General features: G+C 38.5%; 1 protein-coding gene across 1 annotated transcript in view; it reads left to right on the top strand.

Moving 5' to 3' along the window:
• STK31 (serine/threonine kinase 31) overlaps positions 1–26906 on the top strand; it is a 136079-nt gene that overhangs the window by 24637 nt on the left and 84536 nt on the right. The window contains exons 6-9 of the mRNA XM_030796693.1: positions 5355–5713; positions 6707–6881; positions 25104–25219; positions 26697–26856. Of these exons, the coding sequence (XP_030652553.1) occupies positions 5355–5713; positions 6707–6881; positions 25104–25219; positions 26697–26856 (810 nt within the window). The remainder of the gene's footprint in view (positions 1–5354; positions 5714–6706; positions 6882–25103; positions 25220–26696; positions 26857–26906) is intronic.

Here is a 26906-nt window from a genome sequence, read left to right as displayed (position 1 = left end):
TGTGGAAAACAGTTTAATCATTGTAAGCATTATAAAGAAATTAATTAAAATTAATTAAAATTGCCTCTTTATTTTCCTTTGAGAATCTTGTAGGTGTGTTGGGTATAGTTTTGTCTGCTATGTAGTTACTTATAAAAGACATTTCTGTACATGAAACTCAGGCTTTCATAAACATGAAATATAGGTATTATAAAATTACACCCCAAGTTTCTGGTTTAAAATCTAAAGTTTGTTACTTTCTTCTTTAATATAAATGCTTTGACCAAGGTTGGGGAGGCTTGTTTTGGATTTCTTGCATGCGTAAAACTCAAAATCTTGTTTACAGACCTTAGAATATTATCTGCACTCACTTTGTTTTACATATGGGGAAATTGTAGTCTAGAATAATTAAATGACTTCAAGTTGTGAAGCTAATTAGGGAAGAGCTAGGCCTAAAACTCAAGTCTATTATTCTTTTCATAGTAAAATGCACAGATTTATGTTGATTGAAACACACATGAATTAAGGGGGAAAAAGACATTTAAAAAAGTTAATTTTAGAACTGAATGAAACTGCAGCTGAGAATGTTTTTGTATGTTTCAAAGATTCTTTATATATGGTACTGTATATAAACATTTATATATATATATATATATATATATATATATTTTATTTATTTATTTTTTTTTGGTGGGGGGATGAAGTCTTACTCTGTTGCCCAGGCTGGAGTGCAATGGCATGATCTTGGCTCACTGCAACCTCCTCCTCTTGGGTTCAAGCGATTCTCCTGCCTCAGTCTCCTGATAGCTGGAATTACGGGCACCTGCCACCACGCCTGGCTAATTTTTGTATTTTTAGTAGAGATGGGGTTTCACCATGTTGGCCAGGCTGGTCTTGAACTCCTGACCTCAAGAGATCCCCCCGTCTCTGCCTCCCAAAGTGCTGGGATTACAGGCATGAGCCACCCGGCTAAACATTTGTATTCGGATGCTTAGTTCAGTAAAAAGATCATTGATTAGAGTTAAGCTAATTGGCACACAATGTTTTCCGGAAAAAAATGAGCTATTCTTGAATAGCTCTGCCTAGAAAGTCTGTGTTTAGTTATTAATTCTCAGCCCAAAGCTCAACTCTAATCTTCTATATGAAGTCTTTGCTAATACCCACTTACCTGGTCATCTGTGGTGTTTTAGTCACTCCGTAATAAAGCCTATAAAGTTATAATTTTTTCCTCCCCTACAAGCTTAGTGAGTTTGGTAGAGATAAGTATTCACTTTTCTGTGCCTAATTTCCCTGCCAGGTAGGTGTTAGATGAGCATTAGTTTATCTAGCATTTGAATAAATAGATGAACAGTAGGGATTCAGTAACAACACAAATACCTCCCTCCTTCCCCTTTCCCGGAAGGTGTCCTGGGCACTGAAATTCCTTCACATTTTTTAACTCTTTCGTGCTATGCTGCAGCACAGTCAGAACTGATACTCAGAATGGTAGTTTGCTGAAGATCAAGAGAATATTACATCACTATTTCTACATGCCTGACTTTAAAAATTATATGTAGAGTAAGGGAATGAGAGCTAGAGCTTGGAATTTGTGTTTAACAATTTAAAGGCCTTTTAGCTTGTTTTCTAATATATACAGGCAGAATTCAGAGGAATAAAGTAGAAAGCAAGTGATCCTTTCTTGTTTCTGAATGAAGCTTACCATTTTGGAAAACAGAATGAAATATATTTCTAAAAAGTGACATTCATCTTTTTTATGATTGAATGCCTTATGTTCTAAACCAATGACCAGATTTATTTTAAAAAGTTAAGTTTCGCCCAGTGCATTGGCTCATGCCTGTAAGCCCAGCACTTTGGGAGGCTGAGGTGGGTGGATGGCTTGAGTCCAGGAGTCTGAGACCAGCCTGGGCAACATGGCAAAACCCTGTCTGTATAAAAAATACAAAAAAATTAGCTGGGCATGGTGGCGCATGCCTGTAGTCCCAGCTACTCAGGAGGCTGAGGTGGGAGGATTGCTTGAACTTGAGGGGTCAAGGCTGTGAGACCCTGTCTAAGAAAAAAAAAGAAAAAAGTTAAGTTTTATACCTTTTAAATACCTAAATATATTTTTTAAGTGCAGGTATATATCTCCAGCTCATAAGGGTTAGTGGAAAATATATTTCTTATGATATAAATTAAATGTTTATGTGTATTATATATATATATATGAAAAGAGAAAACATACATATTTTTGGTATAGTATTAAAACATGTATCATATACTCTGTCATTCTTTTTGTTAGTTGGAACTGAGGAAGACTCAGATTTTATTTCAAGTTCAGGGTTCTGTGTTTATGATTATATATGATTCAGGGAGAATCTGTTTGAACCACTTCATACTAATTGTGATTGGTGACTGTAACTAAAATGAATTTGAATTCAGAGAGAAATCTAAAATTAGATTTCCACATAAGAATTCTATGCAAGGAGTAATGGACCTCTAGAACATTCAGCTTTAGGTAATTGAAACTTTTGTAGAAAATAGGTTATTTCCATTTGAATTCACGTATTGCCCAAAGACAGGGTTTCTTGAAATATTAATAATTCCACATATACCAGCAATAATTTTCAAAGACTTCCTAGGGGCAGAAGTTGTTCTTGAATTTTAGATAGACTTTTGATAATAAGAGTTGAAACCAAGGGTTTTTATGTGAAAGAGGTTAACTGGAAAACTACATCTAATTGATTAAAATCCTAACATTTTCAATTAGTTATATTTTGAGGTTGTTAGCTTTGCCTGCTTGATCCCATTTGATTGGTGATAACTTCTGGACCGTATTTGTTACTTATATTGATATTCTCGGTGAATTCAAACCTCCTGATATAATGTGTGTATTTCTGAATTTTATGCCTTGAAAAATTTATAAAACCTGTGTTTTTGTTAACCTATTTTCTTATAGGAATTTTATGCCTTGAAAAATGTATAAAACCTGTGTTTTTGTTAACCTAAAGTATTTTCTTATAGGAATTTTATGCCTTGAAAAATTTATAAAACCTATATTTTTGTTAACCTAAAGTATTTTCTTATTTTGTTTTGTGGATTTAAAAAATCATTTTTTCAGCTAGGCACAGGGTGTGTGCCTGTAATCACAGCTACTTAGGAGGCTGAAGTGGGAGGATTGCTTGGGCCCAGGAGTTCAAGACCAGCTTGAGCAAACATAGCAAGACCCCATCTAAAAAATTCTTTTTTTCTTTTTGTTTGGGGTAGTGATAGTTGGTGATTCTTGAGCATATGTAGCTTGAGTCTCCTTCTCTGCCCCTTCAGATGCATCCTTCTAGGCCCAGGTATCCTCAACCTGTTGTTAAAATAAATGTGTCAGCTGGGTGCGGTGGCTCATGCCTGTAATCCCAGCACTTTGGGAGACCGAGGTGGGCGGATCTCAAAGTCAGGAGATTGAGACCATCCTGGCTAACATGGTGAAACCCCATCTCTACTACAAAATACAAAAAATTAGCTGGTCATGGTGGTGGGCGCCTGTAGTCCCAGCTACTTGGGAGGCTGAGGCAGGAGAATGGTGTGAACTCGGGAGGTGGAGCTTGCAGTGAGCTGAGATAGCGCCACTGCACTCCAGCCTGGGCGACAAAGCCAGACTCCATCTCAAAAAAAAAAAAAAAAAAAAAAAAAGTGTCCCAATGAAATAATTTTTTTTGTAATCCTATGTATTTCATACATTTAAAAACATTGTGAGAAAAAGTCCAAAGATTTCACCTGACTGATAAAGGAGCCCCATGGCCACAAAAAGGTTAAGAATTCCTACATAGGTCTCACTTTTACCGTCTATACTACTGTGTAGTAGTATAGAAGTAGTATAGAAGAGAAAATAGTTCTTAAAAATGTTATTTAGTTTCTTGGACCTTGACTTCCCCACGCCCCCTATTTCTTTTAAAAATGTGGCCGGTTTGTATTTTGTGGTTTTTAGTGTGTTTTTTACACTTTTGTTTGTCTGATTATTATAGGTATGATGTCCTATTTGGTTTGCTTTGTTTGCATAAACTATATTTTTTTCATATTTATAGAGTGGGAATGTAGCTAAAAATACACCTCCACCTTCTAAGAGAGATATGTTGCATCAGATGATGTCCCCATTTCAAGGAAGTTGTGAACCAGTAAATTTGAGCTGTACCTACCCATTTTGTGTTTTAAATTTATGCTTTATATATTCCAAAAAAGAATACTGACTTTTAATTTCCTTTATAGTATGCACAGGGTGAAAATCAGGAAAATAACCTAGAGAAATTTGGGGAGAGTAGTTAGATTGTGTCAAAGTAATTTTAGTAATTACAGTTTTATGAAGGAGTAGATAAGTTCTTATTAAAATTAAGTCTCAATATGTTCTAATCCCAAATATGTTTTAGGTATATCTTTGCTTAGTTCTCTTGATAGACATTCAATAGCTCAAAGTTAGCAAGCACCTAATTTCTCATATGCCAGTTGTACAGTTGTAGCCCTCTTAAGCAAAAGTCTATTTAAGAGAGTTTTGAATGTAGAAGGCCAGGCGCGGTGGCTCACCCCTGTAATCCCAGCACTTTGGGAGGCCAAGGTGGGCGGATCACTTGAGGTTAGGAGTTTGAGACCAGCTCAGCTGACACGGTGAAACCCCATCTCTACTAAAAATACAAAAATTAGGCAGGTGTCGTGGTGTGTGCCAGTAGTCCCAGTTACTGGGGAGGCTGAGGCAGGAGAATTGCTTGAACTGGGGAGGCGGAGGTTGCAACGAGTCGAGATTGTGCCACTGCGCTCCAGCCTGTGCGACAGAGTGAGATTCTGTCTCAAAAAAGAAGAAAAAAAGTTTTGAATATGTATTTGTGACACCTCACATTTTATAATTTCAGTTTGTTGATTTTTAAAGAATTTGTTCGTATTTTGTGCTTTCGGTTTGTGTTTTTTTTCGCTTCTGCTCGTCTTACTTTAAAACCAGAGTTCTGACTCTGCCTCTAAAACTTTTAAAGTTTTGTAAAATCGAATACCTTTTCTAGATATCAGAGATTCATTTTTATGTGCTGTTGCTTTTCAGGAACCGATTATATTTAGTTGGGGCCAAAGTAATCAACGTAATCTGCTGGGTTAAAAAAACTATTCTAGGATATTTACTTAGTATACATTTTTAGATTTATAAATATGGCTGCCTATACAAGTATTTAGCTCTACTTCATTTTAGCAAGGGCGTAATTTGAATAATTCATATACGTGGAGGTGCATATTTGAATATTATAGCCAACAACAAGGTAATATAGAGATTTTAGAATGAAGAAATATGATGCTTGGAAAAAATGGGTAGAAACAAAATAAGGGAAGAGAAACATGTTGGTGTAGCTGATTTATGTTTTCTTCTTTCTTAGGGCACAACCTTTTTGGGGAGCTTAATTTTTGAAAAGGAAATAAAAATGAGAATTAAAGCAACCTCTCAAGATGGAACAGTTATTGCTCAGGCTGAGTATGGCAGTGTGGATATAGGGGAAGAGGTGTTTAAGAAAGGATTTGCAGAGAAGTGCAGACTTACTTCCAGAACTGACATCTGTGAGGAAAAAAAATTGGATCCTGGTCAACTTGTTCTCGGGAACCTCAAAAACCCCATTCCTTTGTGGGGGCATAGATCAAACCAGTCAACCTTCAGCAGGCCCAAGGGGCACTTAAGTGAGAAAATGACTCTTGACTTGAAGGATGAAAATGATGCAGGCAATCTTATGACATTTCCAAAGTAAGAATTTAGTTTTCACTAATTTCTAATTAATGGTAGAGGTCCCTGTCATAGTAGAATAGAAGTTAAGGCTTATGCTTTTGGAATCCTTAACTGTGTCAGTGATTTTAAGGGCTGATGCTGATATTTCTATTTTTCTCAAATGTATTCCTCTTTGCTTTAGCAGGGATATTTTCATTAAAAGCTATTTTGAAAGAAAAATAATTCCTGAATTATTTAAAAGTTTACATGCCAACTTTTCATGCCAACTATTTGGAATACACTTATCAAAAATAAAAATCTGCCCCTAAATCTGAATTATTCAGGCAAAGTCAGAATTTCAGATAAGATTTGAAGTTTTTCCTATGGCTTTAGGAATATTTTAAAGAGTTTCAGGAAATTGCCTTTACTTTTTAAGTAAAAGCGAGGCTCTTTCTTCTTCTTGTGAAAACTTGTGATGGAGTTTGATTATTCCGAATAGTTTACTTTTTAGATAATTTTAAATCATCAACTTGAAGCAGAAATCCAGATTTGATATTTATATGTATCAAAACATTCTTCTATACCATGGTCCAAGCCATGATGCTGTATCTTGGATGATATAGCTGTTTGATGGGATCTCATCAGTGCTTTAGGAGCTAAACTGTCAAATGGGGGTGGGAGGCGGTGGACGGGGGGGATCACAGGATGGGGGGGTCACGGGGGGATCACAGGAGGGATTGGAAAAAAACTAATACAGAAATGCTTTTTACCTTGTTCTCTGTAGTTGATAGTGCTATGAAGAAGTTGGAATATATGTTCTTTGAGAATTAGAGGCATTATTGAATTACAACTTCAGTTATAAAATCTTGTTTGCATTAAATTATTTTTTAATATGAACTAGGTAAATATTTCAGTTTTCAAAATTAACTTTCAGATGTATTGTGGTGTAAAAGGACCAAGATAACTTAGATTTGTTTTCTCTGTCAGCCTTATACAGTTTGTTTTTCAAAATAAATGAATTTGTTTTTATAGGGAAAGTTTGGCTGTTGGTGACTTTAATTTAGGGTCTAACGTCAGCCTGGCAAAAATTAAGCAGGACCAGAAACTGATTGAAGAAAATGAAAAACTTAAAACAGAGAAGGACGCTCTTCTCAAAAGTTATAAGGAGTTAGAATTGAAAGTAGAGCAGATTGCCCAGGAGCTGCAGGTATGTTCAGTGGCTTAAGGTGAAGAGTGTCCAACTGGGAAATCTGGGTACTCATCTGCTGCTATTTATTTTTCTGTCACTTTCCTTTCCTTTCCCACCTCATTCTCTCCTTCTTTGCTAATCCCTGTATTTGTTTATAGGTGAATTTTTTTCATATACTCCAGACTAATCATCTTTGGATTTCATTGGATGTTTGAAAATTTAATAATTTCTCATTTACATTTCCCTTTATGTTCTAAAAACTTTTCAACTAAGGCAATTTTCAAACATTCTAAAAGGAGAGAGACTTGAATAATTAATTCTCATGTGCCCATCACCCAGTTTTTACAATTATAACACATGGCCAATCTTTTTAAAACTTTACACTTCCTGGATTATTTTAGAAGTCCCATTCATATTATTTCATAGTCTTCAGTATGTATGACTAATAGAAAAGGACTTTAAAAAACCATAATAATAATACTATTCATACTTAAAAGTAAACAATAATTCCTTAATATTATTTATATCCAGGCAGTATTCAAATTTGCCATATTGTGTCATGAATGCCACATGATTGTAGGCATGTTGATTGTAGTTCTCTCCAATCAGGATCCCAGTTAGGCACATACGTTGCATTTTGGTTGATATTTCTCTTAAATTGCCTTAATCTGTATCCTTGTGTTGCTTAACTGGGTTCTTGATCTCCACATGTGTCTTCTTTTATGGTAATCAGGTCTCCAGATTTGCTCAGATTCTAGTTCAAAAACTCCCCCCGCCCCGGGATACAGTGTGGTTGATAAGTGTGTGTGTGTGTGTGTGTGTGTGTGTGTGTGTGTATGTTTGTGTTTTACACCAAATCTGTTGTTCCTGTACTAGTTCCTCCAATTCTCTGACACCAACTGGGTGTCTAATAATTCAGCTCTATTCTGACACTACATTACCTGTACTTAGCATATACCCTACAAGTTAAGGACTCAGTTCCATAAAGCTGCCTCTAATTTAGATGCCAGCCACAAATGGGGTCCCCAGGCTACTTGGATATCTACCTCCCCACTCTAAATTCGGGGTTTCCCATGACCCTCCCTCAGGTTAGATAATTCACTAGAACTACTCACAGAACTCACAGAAGTGCTATACTTACAGTTTTATTATTAAGGATATTACTCAGAAACAGCCAAATAAATGGAAGATATGCATAAGGCAAGGTACTGGGGCAGGAGGTACAGAGCTTCCATGCCCTTTCTGAGTGTGCCACCCTCCCAGGTCATGGATGTGTTTATCAACCCAGAAGCTCCCCAAATCTCATTCAGAGTTTTTTTGGTTTTGTTTGTTTTGAGACAGTCTTGCTCTGTTGCTTAGGCTGGAGTGCAGTGGTGTAATTTCTGCTCACTGCAACTTCTGCCTCCCGGACTCAAGCAATCCACTCACTTCAGTCTCCTGCCTAGCTCAGACTACAGGCGTGTGCCCCATTCCTGGCTAATATTTGTGTTTTCTTTTCTTTTCTTTTTTTTTTTTTTTAAACTCAAACTTGCCTTGTTTATATCCCCAATGGCATGATCTTGGCTCATTGCAACCTCTGCTTCCCAGGTTCAAGTGATTCTCCTGCCTCAGCCTCCTGATAGCTGGCATTAAAGGCACCCGCTGCCATGCCTGGCTAATTTTTGTATTTTTAGTAGAGACAGGGTTTCACCATGTTGGCCAGGCTGGTTTCGAACTCCTCAGGTGATCCGCCCACCTCTGCCTCCCAAAGTGCTGGGATTACAGGCATGAGCCACTGTGCCCAGCCCACATTTTCTTTATCCAGTCTATCATTGATGGGCATTTGGGTTGGTTCCAAGTCTTTGCCATTGTAAATAGTGCTGCAGTAAACATACGTGTGCATGTGTCTTTATAGTAGAATGATTTATAATCCTTTGGGTATATACCCAGTAATGGGATTGCTGGGTCAAATGGTATTTCTTGTTCTAGATCCTTGAGGAATTGCCATACTGTCTTCTGCAATGTTTGAACTAATTCACACTCCCACCAACAGTGTAGAAGTGTTCTTATTTCTCCACATCCTCTCTAGCATCTGTTGTTCCTGACTTTTTAATGATCACCATTCTAACTGGAGTGAGATGGTATCTCATTGTGGTTTTGATTTGCATTTCTCTAATGACCAGTGATGATGGGCTTTTTTTCGTATGTTTTTTGGCCACATAAATGTCTTCTTTTGAGAAGTGCCTGTTCATATCCTTTGCCCACTTTTTGATGATATTGTTTTTTTCTTATAAATTTGTTTTAAGTTCCTTGTAGATTCTGGATATTAGCCCTTTGTCAGATGGGTAGATTGCAAAAATTGTCTCCCATTCTGTAGGTTGCCTGTACACTCTGATGATAGTTTCTTTTGCTGTGCAGAAACTCTTTAGTTTAATTAGATCCCATTTGTCTATTTTGGCTTTTGTTGCCATTGCTTTTGGTGTTTTAATCATGAAGTCTTTGCCCATGCCTATGTCCTGAATGGTATTGCCTAGGTTTTCTTCTAGGGTTTTTTCTGTTTGAGGTTTTACATTTAAGTCTTTAATCCATCTTGAGTTAATTTTTGTATAAGGTGTAAGGAAGGAGTCCAGTTTCAGTTTTCTGCATATGGCTAGCCAGTTTTCCCAACACCGTTTATTAAATAGGGAATCCTTTCCCCATTGCTTGTTTTTGGTAGGTTTGTCGAAGATCAGATGGTTGTAGATGTGTGGTGTTATTTCTGAGGCCTGTGTTCTGTTCCATTGATCTTTATATCTGTTTTGGTACCAGTAGCATGCTGTTTTGGTTACTGTAGCCTTGTAGTGTAGCTTGAAGTAAGATAGTGTGATGTCTCCAGGTTTGTTCTTTTTGCTTAGGATTGTCTTGGCTATACGGGCTCTTTCTGGTTCCATATGAAATTTAAAGTATTTTTTTCTAGTTCTGTGAAGAAAGTCATTGGTAGTTTGATGGGAATAGAATTGAATCTATCAATTACTTTGGGCAGTATGGCCATTTTCATGGTATTGATTCTTCCTGTCCATGAGCATGGAATTGTATTTTCTGTACAGTCAGGGTTTGCTGTGTTGCCCAGGCTGGTCTCAAACTTTTGGGCTCAAGCAATCCTTCCTCTTTTGGCTCCAGAGTTGCTGGTACTGCAGGCGAGCCACCATACCTTGCTAAATTAATGAATTTTAAACACATTTGGCATGTTTTAATCCACTGAAGCCATTTTTTTCTTTTTGATGCACACATTATCCCCTTTGAAGTCTTTTTAAATTAGCTGCTGTGTCCTTTTGACATCATAACAGATGATATTCATAATGGATAAATCACCATTATTAAGTTTTTCATTAATCTGTGACCTAATGATTTTTGCAGCCATCGATGATTGTTGTCTGCAACCATGTTTTCATCAGGTGCTGTATTTCCTTTTTTTTAATTATACTTTAAGTTTTAGGGTACATGTGCACAACGTGCAGGTTTGTTACGTATGTGTACATGTGCCATGTTGGTGTGCTGCACCCATTAACTCGTCATTTAGCATTAGGTATATCTCCTAATGCTATCCCTCCCTGCTCCCCCCACCCCACAACAGTCCCCGGTGTGTGATGTTCCCCTTCCTGTGTCCATGTGTTCTCATTGTTCAATTCCCACTTATGGGTAAGAACATGCGGTGTTTGGTTTTCTGTCCTTGCGATAGTTTGCTGAGAATGATGGTTTCCAGCTTCATCCATGTCCCTACAAAGGACATGAGCTCATCATTTTTTTGGCCAGGTGCTGTATTTCTTAGCTGGAAAATTTCAACTATTTGGTCATGCTGAAGCCTAGTTTGTTCAGTAAAGGCAAGATAAATACTTTATTCATTCCCTTTATATGTACATGTTTTCAGAAAAATAAGTTTATTCCCTAGGATTGTCCAGTGTTGACCAGCAAGGGTTATTTGTTCTCCTTAAGTATTATTATGAACTAATGAATTTTAAACATATTTGAGTGTTTTAATTCACTGCAGCCATTATTCTTTTTGATGCCCATCTTATACTCTTTTGAAGTCTCTGTAAGTCATTGCTCTGTCGTTTTGATGTGATTCCAGTAGTCTGATAGCTTCCTTGTTTTCTGGTGTCACAAGACGTTCTATACTCACCTGCATTTCCTACACTAATCCTGTAAAAGTTATTTCTCCAAGCTATGGTTCTTTTTAGTGGCAAGAGGTATTTAGATACCAGACTTTGGGTGCTAGGGATGTATATAGCTATTGCTTTAGTCTTTGCTTCTAGGTTATAAAATGTCTAATGGATAGGGTTAGGAAATATTAATTTTATTTTCTAATGCTATATTGAGATAGCATATTATACATATTATACATATAGTAAAAATGCACAAATACTGTGTAGAACTTGATAAATTTTGACATGTGTATACACTCATGTAACCTGAATCACCCTCATCAAGACTGGCTGATCAAACTATGATTAATCAGATATTTCACCTAGTATCAAGCTCTACCAATAATTTCAGGGACACAGGTAACAAAGAGACTCCTTTGTTCCAGAGCAGGTGCCCCAGTCTCTGACCAGAGACTAGAATGTCTGCTGTGGCTACTGCTGCCAGGCATCAAACAGTGTCTCTAAACTCTCTGCCATCTGTAGGATTGTGACTAGAGAGGGTGGGGCCCCTCTCAGGTGAGCAGTGTGGATATGAAGCAGTCGGGAGTGTGTTCTACTCAAGTCTAAGTCTCACGGCAGCCTATAGCAGAGCTTTGAGTGTTGTCCCAGGTGTGCATAGGAGAGCTTGGCTTTTCTGCCCCTTCTTGGCTGGGCAGCAGCTGCAGTCATGTCAGCCTAAAGTCAGGCCAAAGTTGGGCCAGAGCTCAGAATTAAACTCTCAAAGTGACACTTTTGGCCTGTGCCCTGGGATACTGGGGCACCACCCAGGTGAGCAGCATGGGCAAAAAGCTGTGGGAAGTGTAGTCTGATTGTGTCTCAGTTTCACAGCAGCCCATTGCAGGGCGGTGGGTATTCTATAGATATGTGTGGGGTAGCCTGGTTTCCCTGTTGGTCCTTTGCTGGTCAGTGACTGGGGCCGTGTCAGCCCAAACTCAGGCCAAGGGCAGGACTCAGCCCAGCATTGAACTCAGAAAATGGTGCCGTGGGCATGGGGCTAGAGAGAATGAGTCACCACCCAGCCAAGCAGCATGAGCAAGAAGGTGTAGGGAGTGTGATATACTTATATCTCAGTCTCAACAGCAGCTTGTAGCAGGGTGACAAGTATCCTCCTGAGGGTGCATGGACATGCTTGTTCTCCCTCTCCTTTTTTGGAGCAGTACAGTGGCTGCAGCCATGTCTATAGGTCCCTGGTATCTAAACTCTTAAAGTGGCTCCCTGCTGAGGCTGCTCCAGACTTGGGTGCCTTTGGGATTCTGTGTGGATTCCATTTCTGGAACAATGTCTCTGTGTGATCTTTAGGCAGCTCCATATGTGAGGTGCGAGGCCCTACTGGATCGAGGGTTTCTCCTGTAGCAAATGTTGTAAAAGCTTGTTTCAGAGATCTGGGGATTTTTCTCTTACTGTTTCCCTGCATACAGTAGCCTTTCCCAGCTCTCAGCTGGTTTCTGCCTAGGCATGCTTCTTCGAACCCTCTCCTTTCTTACTTCTGGGGCTTTCTCTCTCTTCTCTGGTGAATCCAAATGTTCATTCTTAGACAGTCTGTTCAAAATGTGTCTACTTACTATTCTGGTTCTTCCCTGTGGAAAAAGAACACACTATCTAGTTGGCCATCTTGATTATTTTCTCTCTCACTCATTGTTTATCATTGTGGTTTGGTGTGTTTCTGTAGTGGGAACATTTGATTCCTTTCTTGTTTTTACTTGCGTGTTTGCTTTACTCTGTGGGTTTTATACTTTTTTTTTTTTTTTGAGACAGAGTCTTGTGTCACCCAGGCTGGAGTGCAGTGGCACAGTCTTGGCTCTTTGCAACCTCCACCTCCTGAGTTCAAGCAGTTCTCCTACTTCAGGCCCCTGAGTAGCTGGGATTAAAAGCACCTGCCAACATGCCCAGTTAATTTTTGTACTTTTTAGTAGGGACGGGGTTTCACCATGTTGGCCAGGCTGGTCTTGAACTCCTGACTTCAGGTGATCTGCCTGCCTTGGCCTCCCAAAGTGCTGGGATTACAGGCGTGAGCCACCGTGCCCAGCTGGGTTTTGTACTTTCATGTGTTTTTATGATCACAGATTGTGTATTGCCCTGCCTTAAACATCTCTTGTAGGGATGATCTAGTGCTGATGAATTCCCTCAGCCTTGGCTTGCCTGGGAAAGACTACTACTTCTACATTCATGAAGGACAACTTTGCTGGATATAGCATTCTTGACTAGCAGTTTCCTTTCAGCGCTTTGACTATATCGTTTCATTCTCTCCTGTAAGGATTTTACTGAGAAATTTATAGTTAGTCTGATGGGGGTTTCCTTATAATTGATGACACGCCTTTTTCCTTCTGTTTTTAGAAATATCTTTGTCTTTGACTTTTGACAGTTTGACTGTAGTATGCTGTGGAGAAGACCTTTATGAATTTTATCTGTTTGGGCATCTCTGAACTTCTTTTATTTGAATTTCTAAATCTCTTGCTAGACTTCAGAAGTTTTCGGCTATTATTTTATTAAATATAAGAAGTTTTCAATCCCTTTTTTTCTCTTTCTGTGACGTTGAAAATTCAAATATTTGTTTGCAGTATAGTGTCTCACATGCCTTGTAGGCTTTTTTCATTCTTTTTTGTTCTTTTTTTAATTTTTGGTTGACTGGGTTAGTTCAAAAGTCTTGTCTTCAAGTTCTGAAATTCTTTCTTCTGTTTGATCTAGTATATTTTTGTTGTTGTTTGTTTTGTTTTGAGGCAGGGTTTTGTTTTGCTGCCCAGGATGGAGTGCAGTGGCACAATCACAGCTCACTGCAGCCTCCAACTTCTGTGCTCAATCAGTCCTCCTGCTTCAGCTTCCTGGGTAGCTGGGACTACAGGTGCATGCCACCATGCTGAGCTAATATTTTAAATTTTTATTAGAGATGAGGTCTTGTTATGTTGACCAGGCTCTTCTCAACCCCTGAGCTCAAGTGATCCTCCTGCCTCAGCCTCCCACAGTGCTGGGATTACAGGCGTGAGCCATCATGCCAGGCCTAGATCTAGTATATTGTTGAAGCTTTAGAATGTATTTTGTATTTCATTCAGTGAATCCTTTAGTTCTAGGATTTCTTTTTTTTAATGATACCTATTCGGTAAATTTCTCATTTATAACCTGAATTGTTTTTCTGATTTCTTTATATTATTTTTCACAATTATCTTTTATCTCACTGAACTTCTTTAAAATCAGTATTTTGAATTTTTAATCTGGAATTTCAAAATTCTTTTTGATTATGATCTGTTGGTGGAGAATTACTAACTTCCTTTGGAGTTATATTTTCTTGTGTTCTCATGTTTCTTTTGTTACATTGATATTTGTGCATTGGGTGTAACAGTTGCTTCTTCCAATTTTTTGGAAATAATTTTGTAGGGGAGGATCTTTTCCTGAAAATGTACCTATGGTGTTCGTTGGGTAGGGCCCTTTGGCTTTAATTCTGGGTTCATGCAGTAGTATACTCTTTGTATGATTCCTTTGGATGTGAATAGTCAGTGGTGTTTGTGATTTCCTCAATGGCTTAGGGTGTGGTTGTTAGTGGGGGCTGTGGAGAAGTTTTGCTGGGTATAGGAATGCCAGGTTTGCCAGTCCCTAGACCCCAGTGGTGGCAATGCCAGGCCAAGTATGCCTGTCCTTGGTTTCCAGGACAGCACATGCTGGCACTACTGTTAGAGAGCCCAGGTTGGCCAATGCTTGGGTTTCCAGGAGTCTTGCTTGGGTGCTAGTAGCAGCAGTGGTGGGCCAGACAGGTGAGTGTGTTCTTGGGCTCTTAGGCAATGGGCACGATGTGGGTGATAGTAGCAATGGCTTGACAACCCTGTGCTTTCCAAGTGGTCTACACTGGTATTAGTGCTGGCTGTGATGTGCTGAGTGGGTCAGTCAGGCCCATAGGTAGCATGTGCAAGTGGATGCCAGCTGTGTTGGTAGTGGCAGGTTGGGTAGGCCTGACCTTGGGCCCTTGGGAGGAGTGTTCAGGTACCAGTGGTGGACTGGGCTGGCTGATACCCAGGGCCTTGGGTGGTGTGCTCAGACACTGGTGAGAGGGGGTATGGAGCTGGATGGAGTGGACCTGTCCTCAGGTCCAGGTGGTGAGTGCAGACTCTGATTGTGGTAGGCAGGTGCAGGATGATGCCCAGGTTTCCAATGGAATGCTTGAGTGGGGGTGGCAGTGGTTGCTTTGCAGCCCTGTCACTGGGGAGGGTGAGGTTGCTTTCAGTGGCAGCAGATGTATGGAGGTGGCTGGTGAACACGTACTTTGCTCTTACATTTGCTCCAGTTGTGGCAGTTTGCAAGGGCAGCAGCTGCAGGTGGGAAAGTTTGTCCTTTGGGTGTGTGGAAATGTGTGGCAGCTTTGCTGCTTAGGACAGCAGGGTCACTGTAAATGGCTCACACTTTGACACTGGTGGCAGCAGCAGCTAGCATTGTCTCAGGTTCTGGGTTGGGTAGCCCTCCCTTGGGTCATGTGAAGATGCATGGCTGCCCTTCTGCTAGTGGGGTTGGGGTTCCTGCCGGTGGCTTGCAGTTTGGCCTCAGGTGTGGCAGCAGCTAGCAGCAATGGTGGTTGTGGGATGGGATAGCCTTTCCTCTGGGTCCGTGAAAATGCATGGTTGCCCTTCTTGGGGGTAGAGTGGCTGCCAGTGGCTTGTGTTTTGATTCTGTGGCAGCAGCAGCCAGTAGTGGTGGTGGCTGCAAGCAGGATAGCATTTCCTCAGGGCCATCAGGATGTATGGCTGTTCCTCTGCCGTGGGGAACAGGGTTGCTGCCAGTGGCTCCTACCTCTTCGCGGGTACTTGCAGCCGGCTGCAGTGGTGGCTATGGGCAGGAGATGTCAGCTTTGCTCCAGGGTTGTGGAGTTGTAGGGGATGTTGGGCCCTAGACCATGATGCAGTCTAGTTGGGGTTGGGCATGCAAAATGGCAGCATGCTGTAGTTGCTTAGGGTTGGGGGGTGGGTGTATGGGACCCAACATGAGCTCCCTGTATGGAGCAATATGTAGTCTCTGGGCAGCTCTCTGTGTCTCAGAGCACATGAGGATCAAAGGTTCCTTTCATGGCTAGGATTGCAGGAATTTGCAGTGAGAATATGGGCCACTGGGGTCTCTCATTTACCCCTTCTATGCATTGAGGAGCCTGTCCAGGCTCCCAGCCAAGAAGGCTGCTTCTCTTCTTTCTCCTTCCTTGCTTTATGTGTTTCCTGTCACTTCTCTGTTGAAGTCCCGTTTCTCTCTTAGATAACCTATTTGAAGTGTGATTATATACTTGCTATTTTGGCTCTTTTTTCAGAAGGAGGCAAATACCAGTGGCCTCTAGTGAGTCATCTTGAAGCCCCTCTCTGAAATAATTTATTCTAACAAACATGTTTTTGTGTGTTATATTTATTGCATACTGTATCTTTACAATAATCTAGAGAAGGGAAAATATTATTAAGAAAATCATAAGGAAGAAGAAATATATTTACGTTTTATTAAGTCTTAATCCTCATTGTCTTCATGTTGAGTAGGCTGAGGAGGAAGAGCATGGGTTGGTCTTGTCTCACAGGTGACAGAGATGGAAGAGTGGAGGGATAAATAAGTTAAATAATTTTAACTTAATATTATTTAATTTTAAAATAAGTTAAAATTATTTAACTTACTAACTTATTTAAAAATAAGTTAAAATTAAAATTATTTTAAAATAAATTAAAATTTTTACTTTTTTTTTTTTCAATAAGTTATACAAGGTGTACCAGGCAGGCACACCTTGTGTAACTTTTTGAGAAAAATCCGTTTGTAGGTGGACCTGTGCAGTTCAAACCTGTGTTGTTCAAGCATCAACTGTGTTTCTTTTCATACATTGTTGGATTCAGTTTTCCAATTTTTTGGAAGGTTTTTACATATATGTTCATGACATATATTGGTTTGTGGCTTTCTTTTTGTGTAATGTTGTTTTCTGGTTTCAGTATTAGGGTGATGCTGGCCTCATGGAATGAGTTTGGAAGTATTTCCTCTGCTTATATTCAATGACTGAGAATTGGTATAGTTTTTTCCTTAAATGTTTGGTAGAATTTACCAGTGAACTTATATAGGCCTGACACTTTCTGTTTTGGAAGGTTATTAATGGTTAATTCAATTTTAAAAATAGAAATAAGTCTGTTCAGATTATTTTTTATTTTTATTTTTATTTTTTTGGAGACGGAGGCTCACTCTGTTGCCCAGGCTGGAGTGCAGTGGCATGATCTCTGCTCACTGCAAGCTCTGCCTCCCAGGTTCACGCCATTCTCCTTCCTCAGCCTCCCAAGTAGCTGGGACTACAGGTGCCCACCACCACGCCCGGCTAATTTTTGTATTTTTAGTAGAGACAGGGTTTCACTATGTTAGCCAGGATGGTCTCTATCTCCTGACCTCGTGATCCGCCTGCCTCAGCCTCCCGAAGTGCTGGGATTACAGGTGTGAGCCACCACGCCCGGCCTGTTCAGATTATTTTTGTGTGAGCTTTGGCAGATTATGTCTTTGAAAGAATTAGTTCACTTAATCTAGGTTATCAAATTTGTGGGACTTGAGTTGTTCATAATATTTTTAAGTTTTAATTTCCATTGGATCTGTACTGATGCCCTCTCCTTCATTTCTGATACTGGCAATTTGTGTCTTCTGTCTTTTTTTTTCTTAATTAGCTTGGTTATAGTGTTACCAATTTTATTCATCTTTTCAAAGTATCAACTTTTGGTTTTGTTGATTTTTCTCTCCTGATTTCCTGTTTTCAAATAGATTGATTTATACTTTCCTATTTTTGCATATTTAAGATTTAATTTGCTGTTCTTTTTATGTTTCCTAAGGAGCAAACTTAGATTATTAATATTAGTTTCTTTTCACTTCTAATATATATGCATTTAAATGCTGTAAATTTTTGTCAATGCACTGCCTATGCTGCATTCTACAAAGTTTGGTAGGTTGTATTTTTATCTTGAAAGTATTTTTAAATTTGTCATGAGATTTCTTCTTTGACTCATGTGTTATTAGTAATGTTGTTTAATCCTTACATGTTTTGAGATTTTTTTCAATTATCTTTCTGTTATTGATTTCTAGCTTATTCTGTTGTGGCCTGAGAGCAGACATTGTACGGTTTCTATTCTTTTAACTCTGTTAAGGTGTGTTCTATGGCCCAGAATGTGGTGGCGTATTTTGGTGAATCTTCCATGTGATCTTGACAGGAATGTATATTCTCCTGTTGTTGGATGAAGCATAGTTCACCCTTGAACATGAGTTTGAACTACGTGGGTCCACTTATATGTGGATATTTTAAATAAAAGTTACATCAGTTATGCCTGCCTCTCCTGCCTCCCCTTCCACTTCTTCCATCTCTGCCATTGGTGAGATAGGAATACCAGCCTTTCCTCTTCCTCCTTGTCGTCAGCCTGCTCAATGTGAAGATGATGGAGGATGATCATCTTAATGATGATCCACTTCCATTTAATGAATAGTAAATATATCTTCTCTTCTTCATGCTTTTCCTAATATTTTCTTTTTTCTGGCTTACTTTACTGTGAGAATACAGTATATAATACATATAACATACAGAATACTTGCTAACTGATGGCTTGTCTTATCAATAAAGCTTCTGGTCAACAGTAGGCTATTAGTAATTAGGTTTCTGTGGAATCAAAAGTTATACATAAATTTACAAGACTGTAGGGGGTTGGCACCCCTAACACTTGCTTTGTTCAAGAGTCAGCTGTAGTCTGTAGATGTTAATTATCAACTGTACACTATAGATGTTAATTATATCCAATTTATTGGTGTTGAGTTCAAATGTATCTTTACTGATTTTTCCATGCTAGATCTGTCCACTTCTGATAGAGGGATGTTGAAGTCTCCAACTATAATACTAGGTTTATTTATTTCTCCTTGCAGTTCTTAGTCTTTGAGTCATATATTTTGATGCTGTATTATTAGGCACGTACAGAGAATTGACCCCTTTATCATTGTTTCGTGTTCCTCTTTATCCCTGAAAACTTTTCTTGCTTTGAAGTCTACTCTGTGTGAAATTAGTATAGCTACTAGTGTTTAGTACCTGTGTTAATTTGTTTCCCTTTGATTAGTGTTAGCATGGTATATTTTTCTTCATCTGTTTAATTTTTATTTTATTTATTTTTTGAGACAGGATCTCACTCTGTCACCCAGGCTGGAGTGCAGCAGTATAATCATGGCACATTGCAACCTCGAACTCCTCTCAAGGATAGCTCAAGCTATCCTCCTCCTGCCCCAGCCTCCTGAGTAGCTTGGACTACAGGCATGCACCACTATGCCTGGCAATTTTTTTTTTCTAAGAGATGGGGTCTTGACATGTTTTCCAGACTGGTCTTGAACTCCTGGTCTTCAGCATTTCTCCAGCCGCAGCCTCCCAAAGTGTTGGGATGACAAGTGTGAGCCTCTATGCCTGGCTACATTTACTTTTAATCTGTAGGCATCTTTATATTTAAAGTAGGTTCTGGTAGACAGTGTGTATTTGAATTTTGCTTTTTCATCCATTCTGACAGTCCGTCTTTTAATTGGTGCATTTAGACCAGTGGTCTCCAACCTTTTTGGCACGAGGGACCAGTTTCATGGAAGACAATTTTTCCAGGAGGGAGGTTGGGGGTTTTGGGATGAAACTGTTTCACCTCAGATCATCAGGCATTAATTAGATTCTCATAAGGAGCATGCAACCTAGATCCCTCATGTGTGCACTTCACAATAGGGTTTGCGCTCCTATGAGACTGTAATGCCGCCGCTGATATTACAGGTGGCGAAGCTCAGGCGGTAATGCTGGCTCACCTGCTACTCACCTCCTGCTGTGTGGCCCAGTTCTTACCAGGCCATGGACCCTACCAGTTCATGGCCTGGGGGATGGGGACCCCTGATGTAGACCATTGACATTTAAAGTGATTATTGATGTGGTTGCATTGGATTAAGATCTATCTGATGCTCTTGCTTGTTCTTTTGTCTTCCACATTTTTTCTCTTTTTTTGTGCTTTAATTGAGCGTTTTATATGATTCTATTTTTTCTTCTTTCTTAGCATGTCAGTTATACTTTTTTTAAAAAATGTTTTTTAGTGGTTTCTCTAGAGTTTGCAGTATACATTTACAATTAATTCAGGCCCGCTTTCAAGTAGCACTGTATCACTTAATGGGTAGTGTGAGCACCTTATTATAAGAAAATAATCATAATTCCTCCCTCTTACTCCTTGTGTTGTTGATGTCTTTCATTTCACTTATATATAATTATATGTAAGCATATATATGTACATATAAACATATATAATCAAATACATTGTTGCTATTATTTTTTAAGAAACCATTTTCTGTTAGATCAATTGAGAATAAGAAAAAAAGTTTTTATTTTGCCTTCACTTATTCCTGCTTTGATGCTCTTCCTTTTTTATGTGGAGACAAGTTTCTAACCTATATTATTTTTCTTCTCTTTAAAAACATTTTAACATTTCTTTCAAGAAAGGTCTACCAGTTGCATAGTCCCTCATTTTTTTTTTTTCTCTAAGAAGGTCTTTTATTTCATCTTTGCTTTTCCAGGATGATTTAGGACACAGAGTTCTAGGTTAGTGGCTTTTTTTGTTCAACCCTTTAAATATTTCACTCCATTCTCTACTTCCTTGCATGCTTGCCAAGGAGATATTTTGTTCGTTTTCATTGCTATAAAGGAATATCTGAGACTGACTATAAAGAAAAGAGGTTTATATTGGCTCATGGTTTTGCAGGCTATATAGAAAGCAGGGTGCCAGCATCTGCTTCTGGTGAGGGCCTTAAGAAGCTTACAGTCATGGCTGAAGGCAAAGGGGAGCCAGTATATCACATGGGGAGACAGGGAGCAAGGAGAGGGGAGCGAGGGAGAGAAGGGGTAGGTCCTAACCAAATCTCGTGTGAACTGAGTGAGAACTCACCACCAAGAGGATGGTGCTAAGCCATTCATGACGGATCTGACCCCTGAACCAATACCTCCCACTTGGTCCCACTTCTAACACTGGAGATTACATTTAAACATGAGATTTGGAGGGGACGAACATCCAAAGTATATCAGATGTTGAATGTGATTCTTACCTTTACTCCTCTATAGGTAAAGTGTTTTTTCCCCTCTGGCTTCTTTGAGGATTTTTTCTTTATCTTTGATTTTCTGTAGTTTGAAAATAATATGCATAGTTTTATTATTATTATTATTTGCATTCATTCAGCTTAGTGGTCTTTGAGCTTCCCGGATCCATGTTTTGGTTTAGGATAATTCTCAGTATTGTTTTAGGTATTTCTTTTCCTTTTGGCGTTCTCATTACTCATATGTTACATGTTTTGTAGTTGTCCCACAATTCTTAGGTCTTCTGTTGTTTCTTTTTAGTCTGTTCTCGTCGCTTCTCAGTTTTGGGGTTTCTATTAATATATCCTGAAGCTCAGAGATGCTTTTCTCAGCCACATCCAGTCTACTAGGATGTCCATTGAAGGCATTTTTGATTTCTGTTACAGTGTTTTGATATCTAACATTTCTTTTTGGTTCATTCTTAGGATTTCCATCTCTTTGCTTACATTGCCCATCTGTTGTTACTACATGCTATCTACTTTCTCCATTGTAATGCATAGCATTTTAATCATAATTGTTTTAAATTCATTGTCTGATAATTCCAACATCCCTTCTACATCTGGTTCTGAATGTTTTCTTTCTTCAAACTGTAGTTTTTGCCCTAGAGTATGCCTTGTAATTTTTTCTTTTCTTTTCTTTTTTTTTTTTTTTTTTGAGACAGGGTCTTGCCCTGTTGTCTAGTCTGGAATACAGTGGTGTGATCTTGGCTCACTGCAACCTCCACCTCCTGGACTCAAGTGATCCTCCCATCTCAGCCTCCTGAGTAACTGGGACTACAGGTGTGCACCACCATGCCTGGCTAATTTTTGCATTCTTTGTTTTGGTAGAGACCGTTTTGTCATGTTGCCCAGGCTGGTCTTGAACTCCTGGGCTTGAGCAGTTCACCCACCTCAGCCTCCCAAAGTGCTGGAATTACAGGCATTAGCCACTGTGCCTGGCTGTAATTTTTTTCTTGATAACTGTATGTGATATATCAGGTAAAAAAGCAATTGGTTTAAATATGTCTTTAATAATGTAATTGTAAGATGTACGGGGGAGTGATGTGTTGTATAGTCCTGTGATTAGGTCTTAGTCTTTTTGTGAGTCTATGCCTCTGGCCTGTGAATTCACAAGCATTTCTCATTTTTTTCCTCCCCCTTTAGGTGGGATAGGATGGCTAGAATAGGATGGAATTGGGTATTTACCTCATCCCATGTGGAAGGATAGAGCTGGCTGGAGTTGGATATTTCCGTCCCCCAGGTCAGTTAGGCTTTGATGAAACCTCAGCAGGTTAGGCTCTGCTTAACTGATTTCTTTTCAGGGTAGATCTTATTAAGAAGTACAGAGTACTCTGGGATATTTCAAAATGGTTTGTTTTCCCCTCCCACTGCTGGAAGCATGAGGGGATTTTACTGCGATGATATGTATGATACTGTATTTACTGTGAGAACCTGATCTAGCTCCTGGAGGTAAAACTCACAGAAGCACGGGGGTCCCCATGACTGGATGCCCCTGGAGGTTTCAGCTCTCAGTCTTGCCCACACCTAGTTTCCAGCAGTTTGTCAGCAGTCCAGGTTTTCCTATCTAGGCACTGCTTCCTGTAGAAATTTCTGTTCCAGTATGTTGTGATTCTCTGTATCCCTGTCTCTCTAATTTTAGGAGTAGCAGTTTTCCCAGTGACCCTACCTATCTCACCTTTTCTTACAGATCTGAGAAAAGTTGTTGATTTCCACTTTGTTCAGCCTTTTAATATGTGTTAGGATGGCATAGTGACTTCCAGGCTCCTTACATGTGAAACCAAAACCAGAAGTCCCTATATTATTGTTTTAAATCTTTTGTAATATACTTTTAGAGATAAAGATTTCTTTCTAAGCATTGCTTTATTTACAAACCACAAATTTTGATATGTTTTGTTTATTATTTAGTGAAGCATATTTAAAACATTTCCTCGTGAATCCTAGTTTGAACCATGAGCTACTTAGAAGCATGTTGCTTAATTTCCACAAATTTGAAGATTTCCCCAATATACATTTTATTTTTTTCTTGGTACATAGTATTTATATGTGTTTACTGGTGTATGTGTGATATTTTGTCATATGCCTAGAATGTGTAATGATCAAGTGTAGGTATTTAGGATATCGATCACCTAAAGGATTTATCATTTCTGTGTGTTGGGAACATGTCAAGACCTCTCTTCTAGCTATTTTGAAATATACAATACATCATTAACTATAGTCATCTGCTATCAAACATTAGAATTTATCCTTTCTATCTAACTGCATGTTTGTACTTATTAACCACTTTCTTTATTCTTCTATCCCTACCACATCCTTCCTAGCCTCTGGTATCTATCATTCCACTCTCTACCTGCATGAGATCAACTTTTTTTAGCTCCTACGTATTAACAAGAATGTAAAATATTTTCTTTCTGTGCCTGGCTTATTTCACTTAATAGAATGACATCCACTTCCATCCATGTTGCTGCAAATGACAGGATTTCATTCTTTTTTATGGCTGAATAGTATTCCATTGTATATATACTGCATTTTCTTGATCCATTGATGGACACTTAGGTTGATTCCATGTCTTTGATGTTGTGATAGTGCTGCAGTAAACTTAGGAGTGCATGTTAATTCCATTCTTTTGGATAAATACTCAGTGGTTCCTGCAATATATTTTGTTACTGATTTCTAATTTAATTTTATTGGTATCAGAGAGCATACTCTGAATGGTTTCAGTCCTTTTAAATTTATTGACATTTGTTTCATTACCCAGCATATGGTCTGTCTGGAAATGTTTCATGCATTTTTAAGAGTTATGTGTATCCTATAGTTGTTGGGTGAAGTGTTTTATAAATATTAGGCTGAATTGGTTGATAGTGGACTTCAAGTCTTTTAGACCCTGACAGATTCTCTCTACTTGTTCAGTCAGCTACTGAGAGAGAAGTACTGAAATCTAAATATTATTGTAGTTTTGTCTGTTTTATTCCCTTTTGTTCTATCAGATTTTGTGATTTTTTTTAAAAAAAGCTCTGTTATTATGCAAATATACATTTAGAATTGTTGTATCTTTTTGATGAATTGACCCATTTATCTTTACTAAATGTCTCTCTTTACTGCTTAGAAAATACTCCTTGTGCCAAAGGGAGTTGTTGCTTGACATTAATACAGGCATATTTGCATATAGTATTTTTATTCGAAGTTCCTAGAGCAGTCAAATCTGTAGGCACCCAAAGTTGAATGGTGGTTTCTGGGGGCTTGGGGGAGGGGAAGGGGAGATAGGGAGTAGTGTTTGATAGATATAGAGTTTTAATTAGGAAGGATGAAAAAGTTCTGGAGATGGAGGGTGCTGATGATTACACAACAATATGAATGTTCCTAATGCAACAGAACTATACATTTTAAAATGGTTAAAATGATACATTTTATGTTATGTGTATTTTACTACAATTTAAAAAAAGACATAGCACCAAAAAAAGATGATGAATGAATAAATTCCAAAAAGCTGTGCCAAGAGTGATAATGTATAGTTTGTTTAGAATCATTAAAGCCTTCATTCTTTATTTAATTGAAGCAGTTAAAAATAAATATTAATTTGAAATAAAAATCAGCAGCTAGATTCTATTATGTTTTATTCAAATTTGGAAACTTTTTTTTTTTTTTTTGAGACAGAGTCTGGCTTTGTTGCCCAGGCTGGAGTGCTGTGGCACAATCTCAGCTCGCTGCGACCTCTGCCTCCCTAACTCAAGCCATCCTCTCACCTTAGCCTCCTAAGTAGCTAAGACTACAGGCACGCACCACCACACCCATGTATTTTTTCGTAGAGATGGGGTTTTGCCACATTGTCCAGGCTGGTCTCAAACTTCTGAGCTCAAGCCATCTGCCCTCCTTGGCCTCCCAAAGTGTTGGAATTACAGGCATGAGCCACTGTGCCCAGCCAAAAATTATTTAAATTATAGCAGAAATACAGTTTCCTATTTGGGTCTCACTAGGATGTGCTTATTCTTTGTTTCAGCAAGAGAAGGCAGCTGCTGTGGATTTGACTAACCACTTAGAAAGCACCCTGAAGACCTGTATAGATACCAGAATGAAAAATCTGGCAGCTAAGATGGAAATACTGAAAGAAATGAGGTAAGTAAAAGCATATTTTTCAGAAGGATATTTTAAACTAATTGTTAATCAATTGGTGCTTTGTTTAAATTGTATGCTTGCCATTTTTGCTTTAAAATTAAACCTTTGTATTTTTATGACTTCAAAGAGAGAAAGATAGTTATTTCTGAGATGAATCTTATACTGTTTTTGTCAGGTTTCTACTGTCACTGCTTGGAGCTATAGTGTTCTAAGGTCATAACTGAGACTGAAATTGAAAAAACAGCACCATAGCTTTTAAGTGATAGTTTGATGGGAAACTACCATATCCAGTTATTTTGCTTGGGGTTATTTTCAGGAGTACAGCATGTCCTTGAATAACGTGTTTTCATTCAACATTATTTCATTATAACATTGAAGAAGAAAATCAATTCCTAGCTGGAGCCCCACTATCTTTGTGGAGTTTGCACATTCTCTCCATATTTGGGTGGTTTTCTTGGAATACTGTGGTTTCCTCTCACATCCCACTTAGGTGAATTGGTGTGTCTGTATTGTCCCAGTATGAGTGAGTGTGGATGAGCGTGAGTGTGCCCTGAAGTGCAATGGTATCATGTCCAGGATTGGTTCCTACCTTAACACTCTGAGCTGCTGAGATAGATGTGGCCACCTGCAACCGCTGGATTGGAATAAGTGGGTTGGAAAATGAATGAGTGAATGAATATATACAGATTATAATAAAATAAAAATTTGTAAAGTGTGCAAGAATCATACAGATGCCTTTGCAATAAACGACGTGGCATGAAAGCATTCAGCGAGCCCACTACGTTTGTTATTGTTTGTTTTTGAACCTGTGGTGGTAGGGGGCACTTCTTACAATTTTCGCTTTGCAAACATTTATTCCTTGATTTAACCCTACTGTCACCCACTCATTCACCAAAGTTTGGGTAAATAATTATCTTTGTTGTTTTTATTGCTTTTTCTTAAATGTATGTAGAGGACACGTGTATTTTAGTGTTTAATATTAGAAATGTTTTGGGTCTTTATTTGGAAGTGCTGTTTTTGTGACTAAAAATATGCCATAGGAACTTAACTCTTGTTTAGATCAATTAGCCTATGATACAGTGGGTTTCTTATATGTCTTTTCTCTTAGACATTGTAAATTATCTGTAGACCAAAAATTGAAGGTTCATTTCATACCATTTCAAATTCTGCAGACTTTCGAAGTTGCCTTTTTTATAGTTTAAAAAATTTTTAATTTTTTCATATTTTTTGTCATGAAATTAGTATATCACAGATGTTTTTTAATTAAAAGTTTATATTAAATTATGCATGTCTGCATAAAAATATGTGGACTGAAAAAATAAGTTATACATGATTTTATATAAAGTTTTAAAAGGTACCTCTTCAAAGCCAGTGCTATAAACAATAACTTTTAGACCATTGCTATTAAAGTGTAACTTTTTCTCACACCAGCTTTCTAATTTATTGATCTTTTTCTTTTTGATGTTTTTTAAAATAGGCACGTTGGCATCAGCGTTCGTTTCGGACAAGACCTTTCAGATGCTATACAAGTGTTGGATGAAGGGTGCTTTACTGCTCCAGCTTCTTTGAATGGATTAGAGATAATATGGGCAGAATACAATCTGGCTCAGGAGAAGATTAAAACTTGTGAATATGTGGTGAGTTGAGAACTTTTCTCTATTGTGATTTTTATCTGTTGAACATAAGG

The sequence above is a fragment of the Nomascus leucogenys genome, chromosome 17, assembly GCF_006542625.1.
Source record: "Nomascus leucogenys isolate Asia chromosome 17, Asia_NLE_v1, whole genome shotgun sequence".
Lineage (NCBI taxonomy): Eukaryota > Metazoa > Chordata > Mammalia > Primates > Hylobatidae > Nomascus > Nomascus leucogenys.
This window is presented reverse-complemented; position numbering and strand designations above follow the sequence as displayed.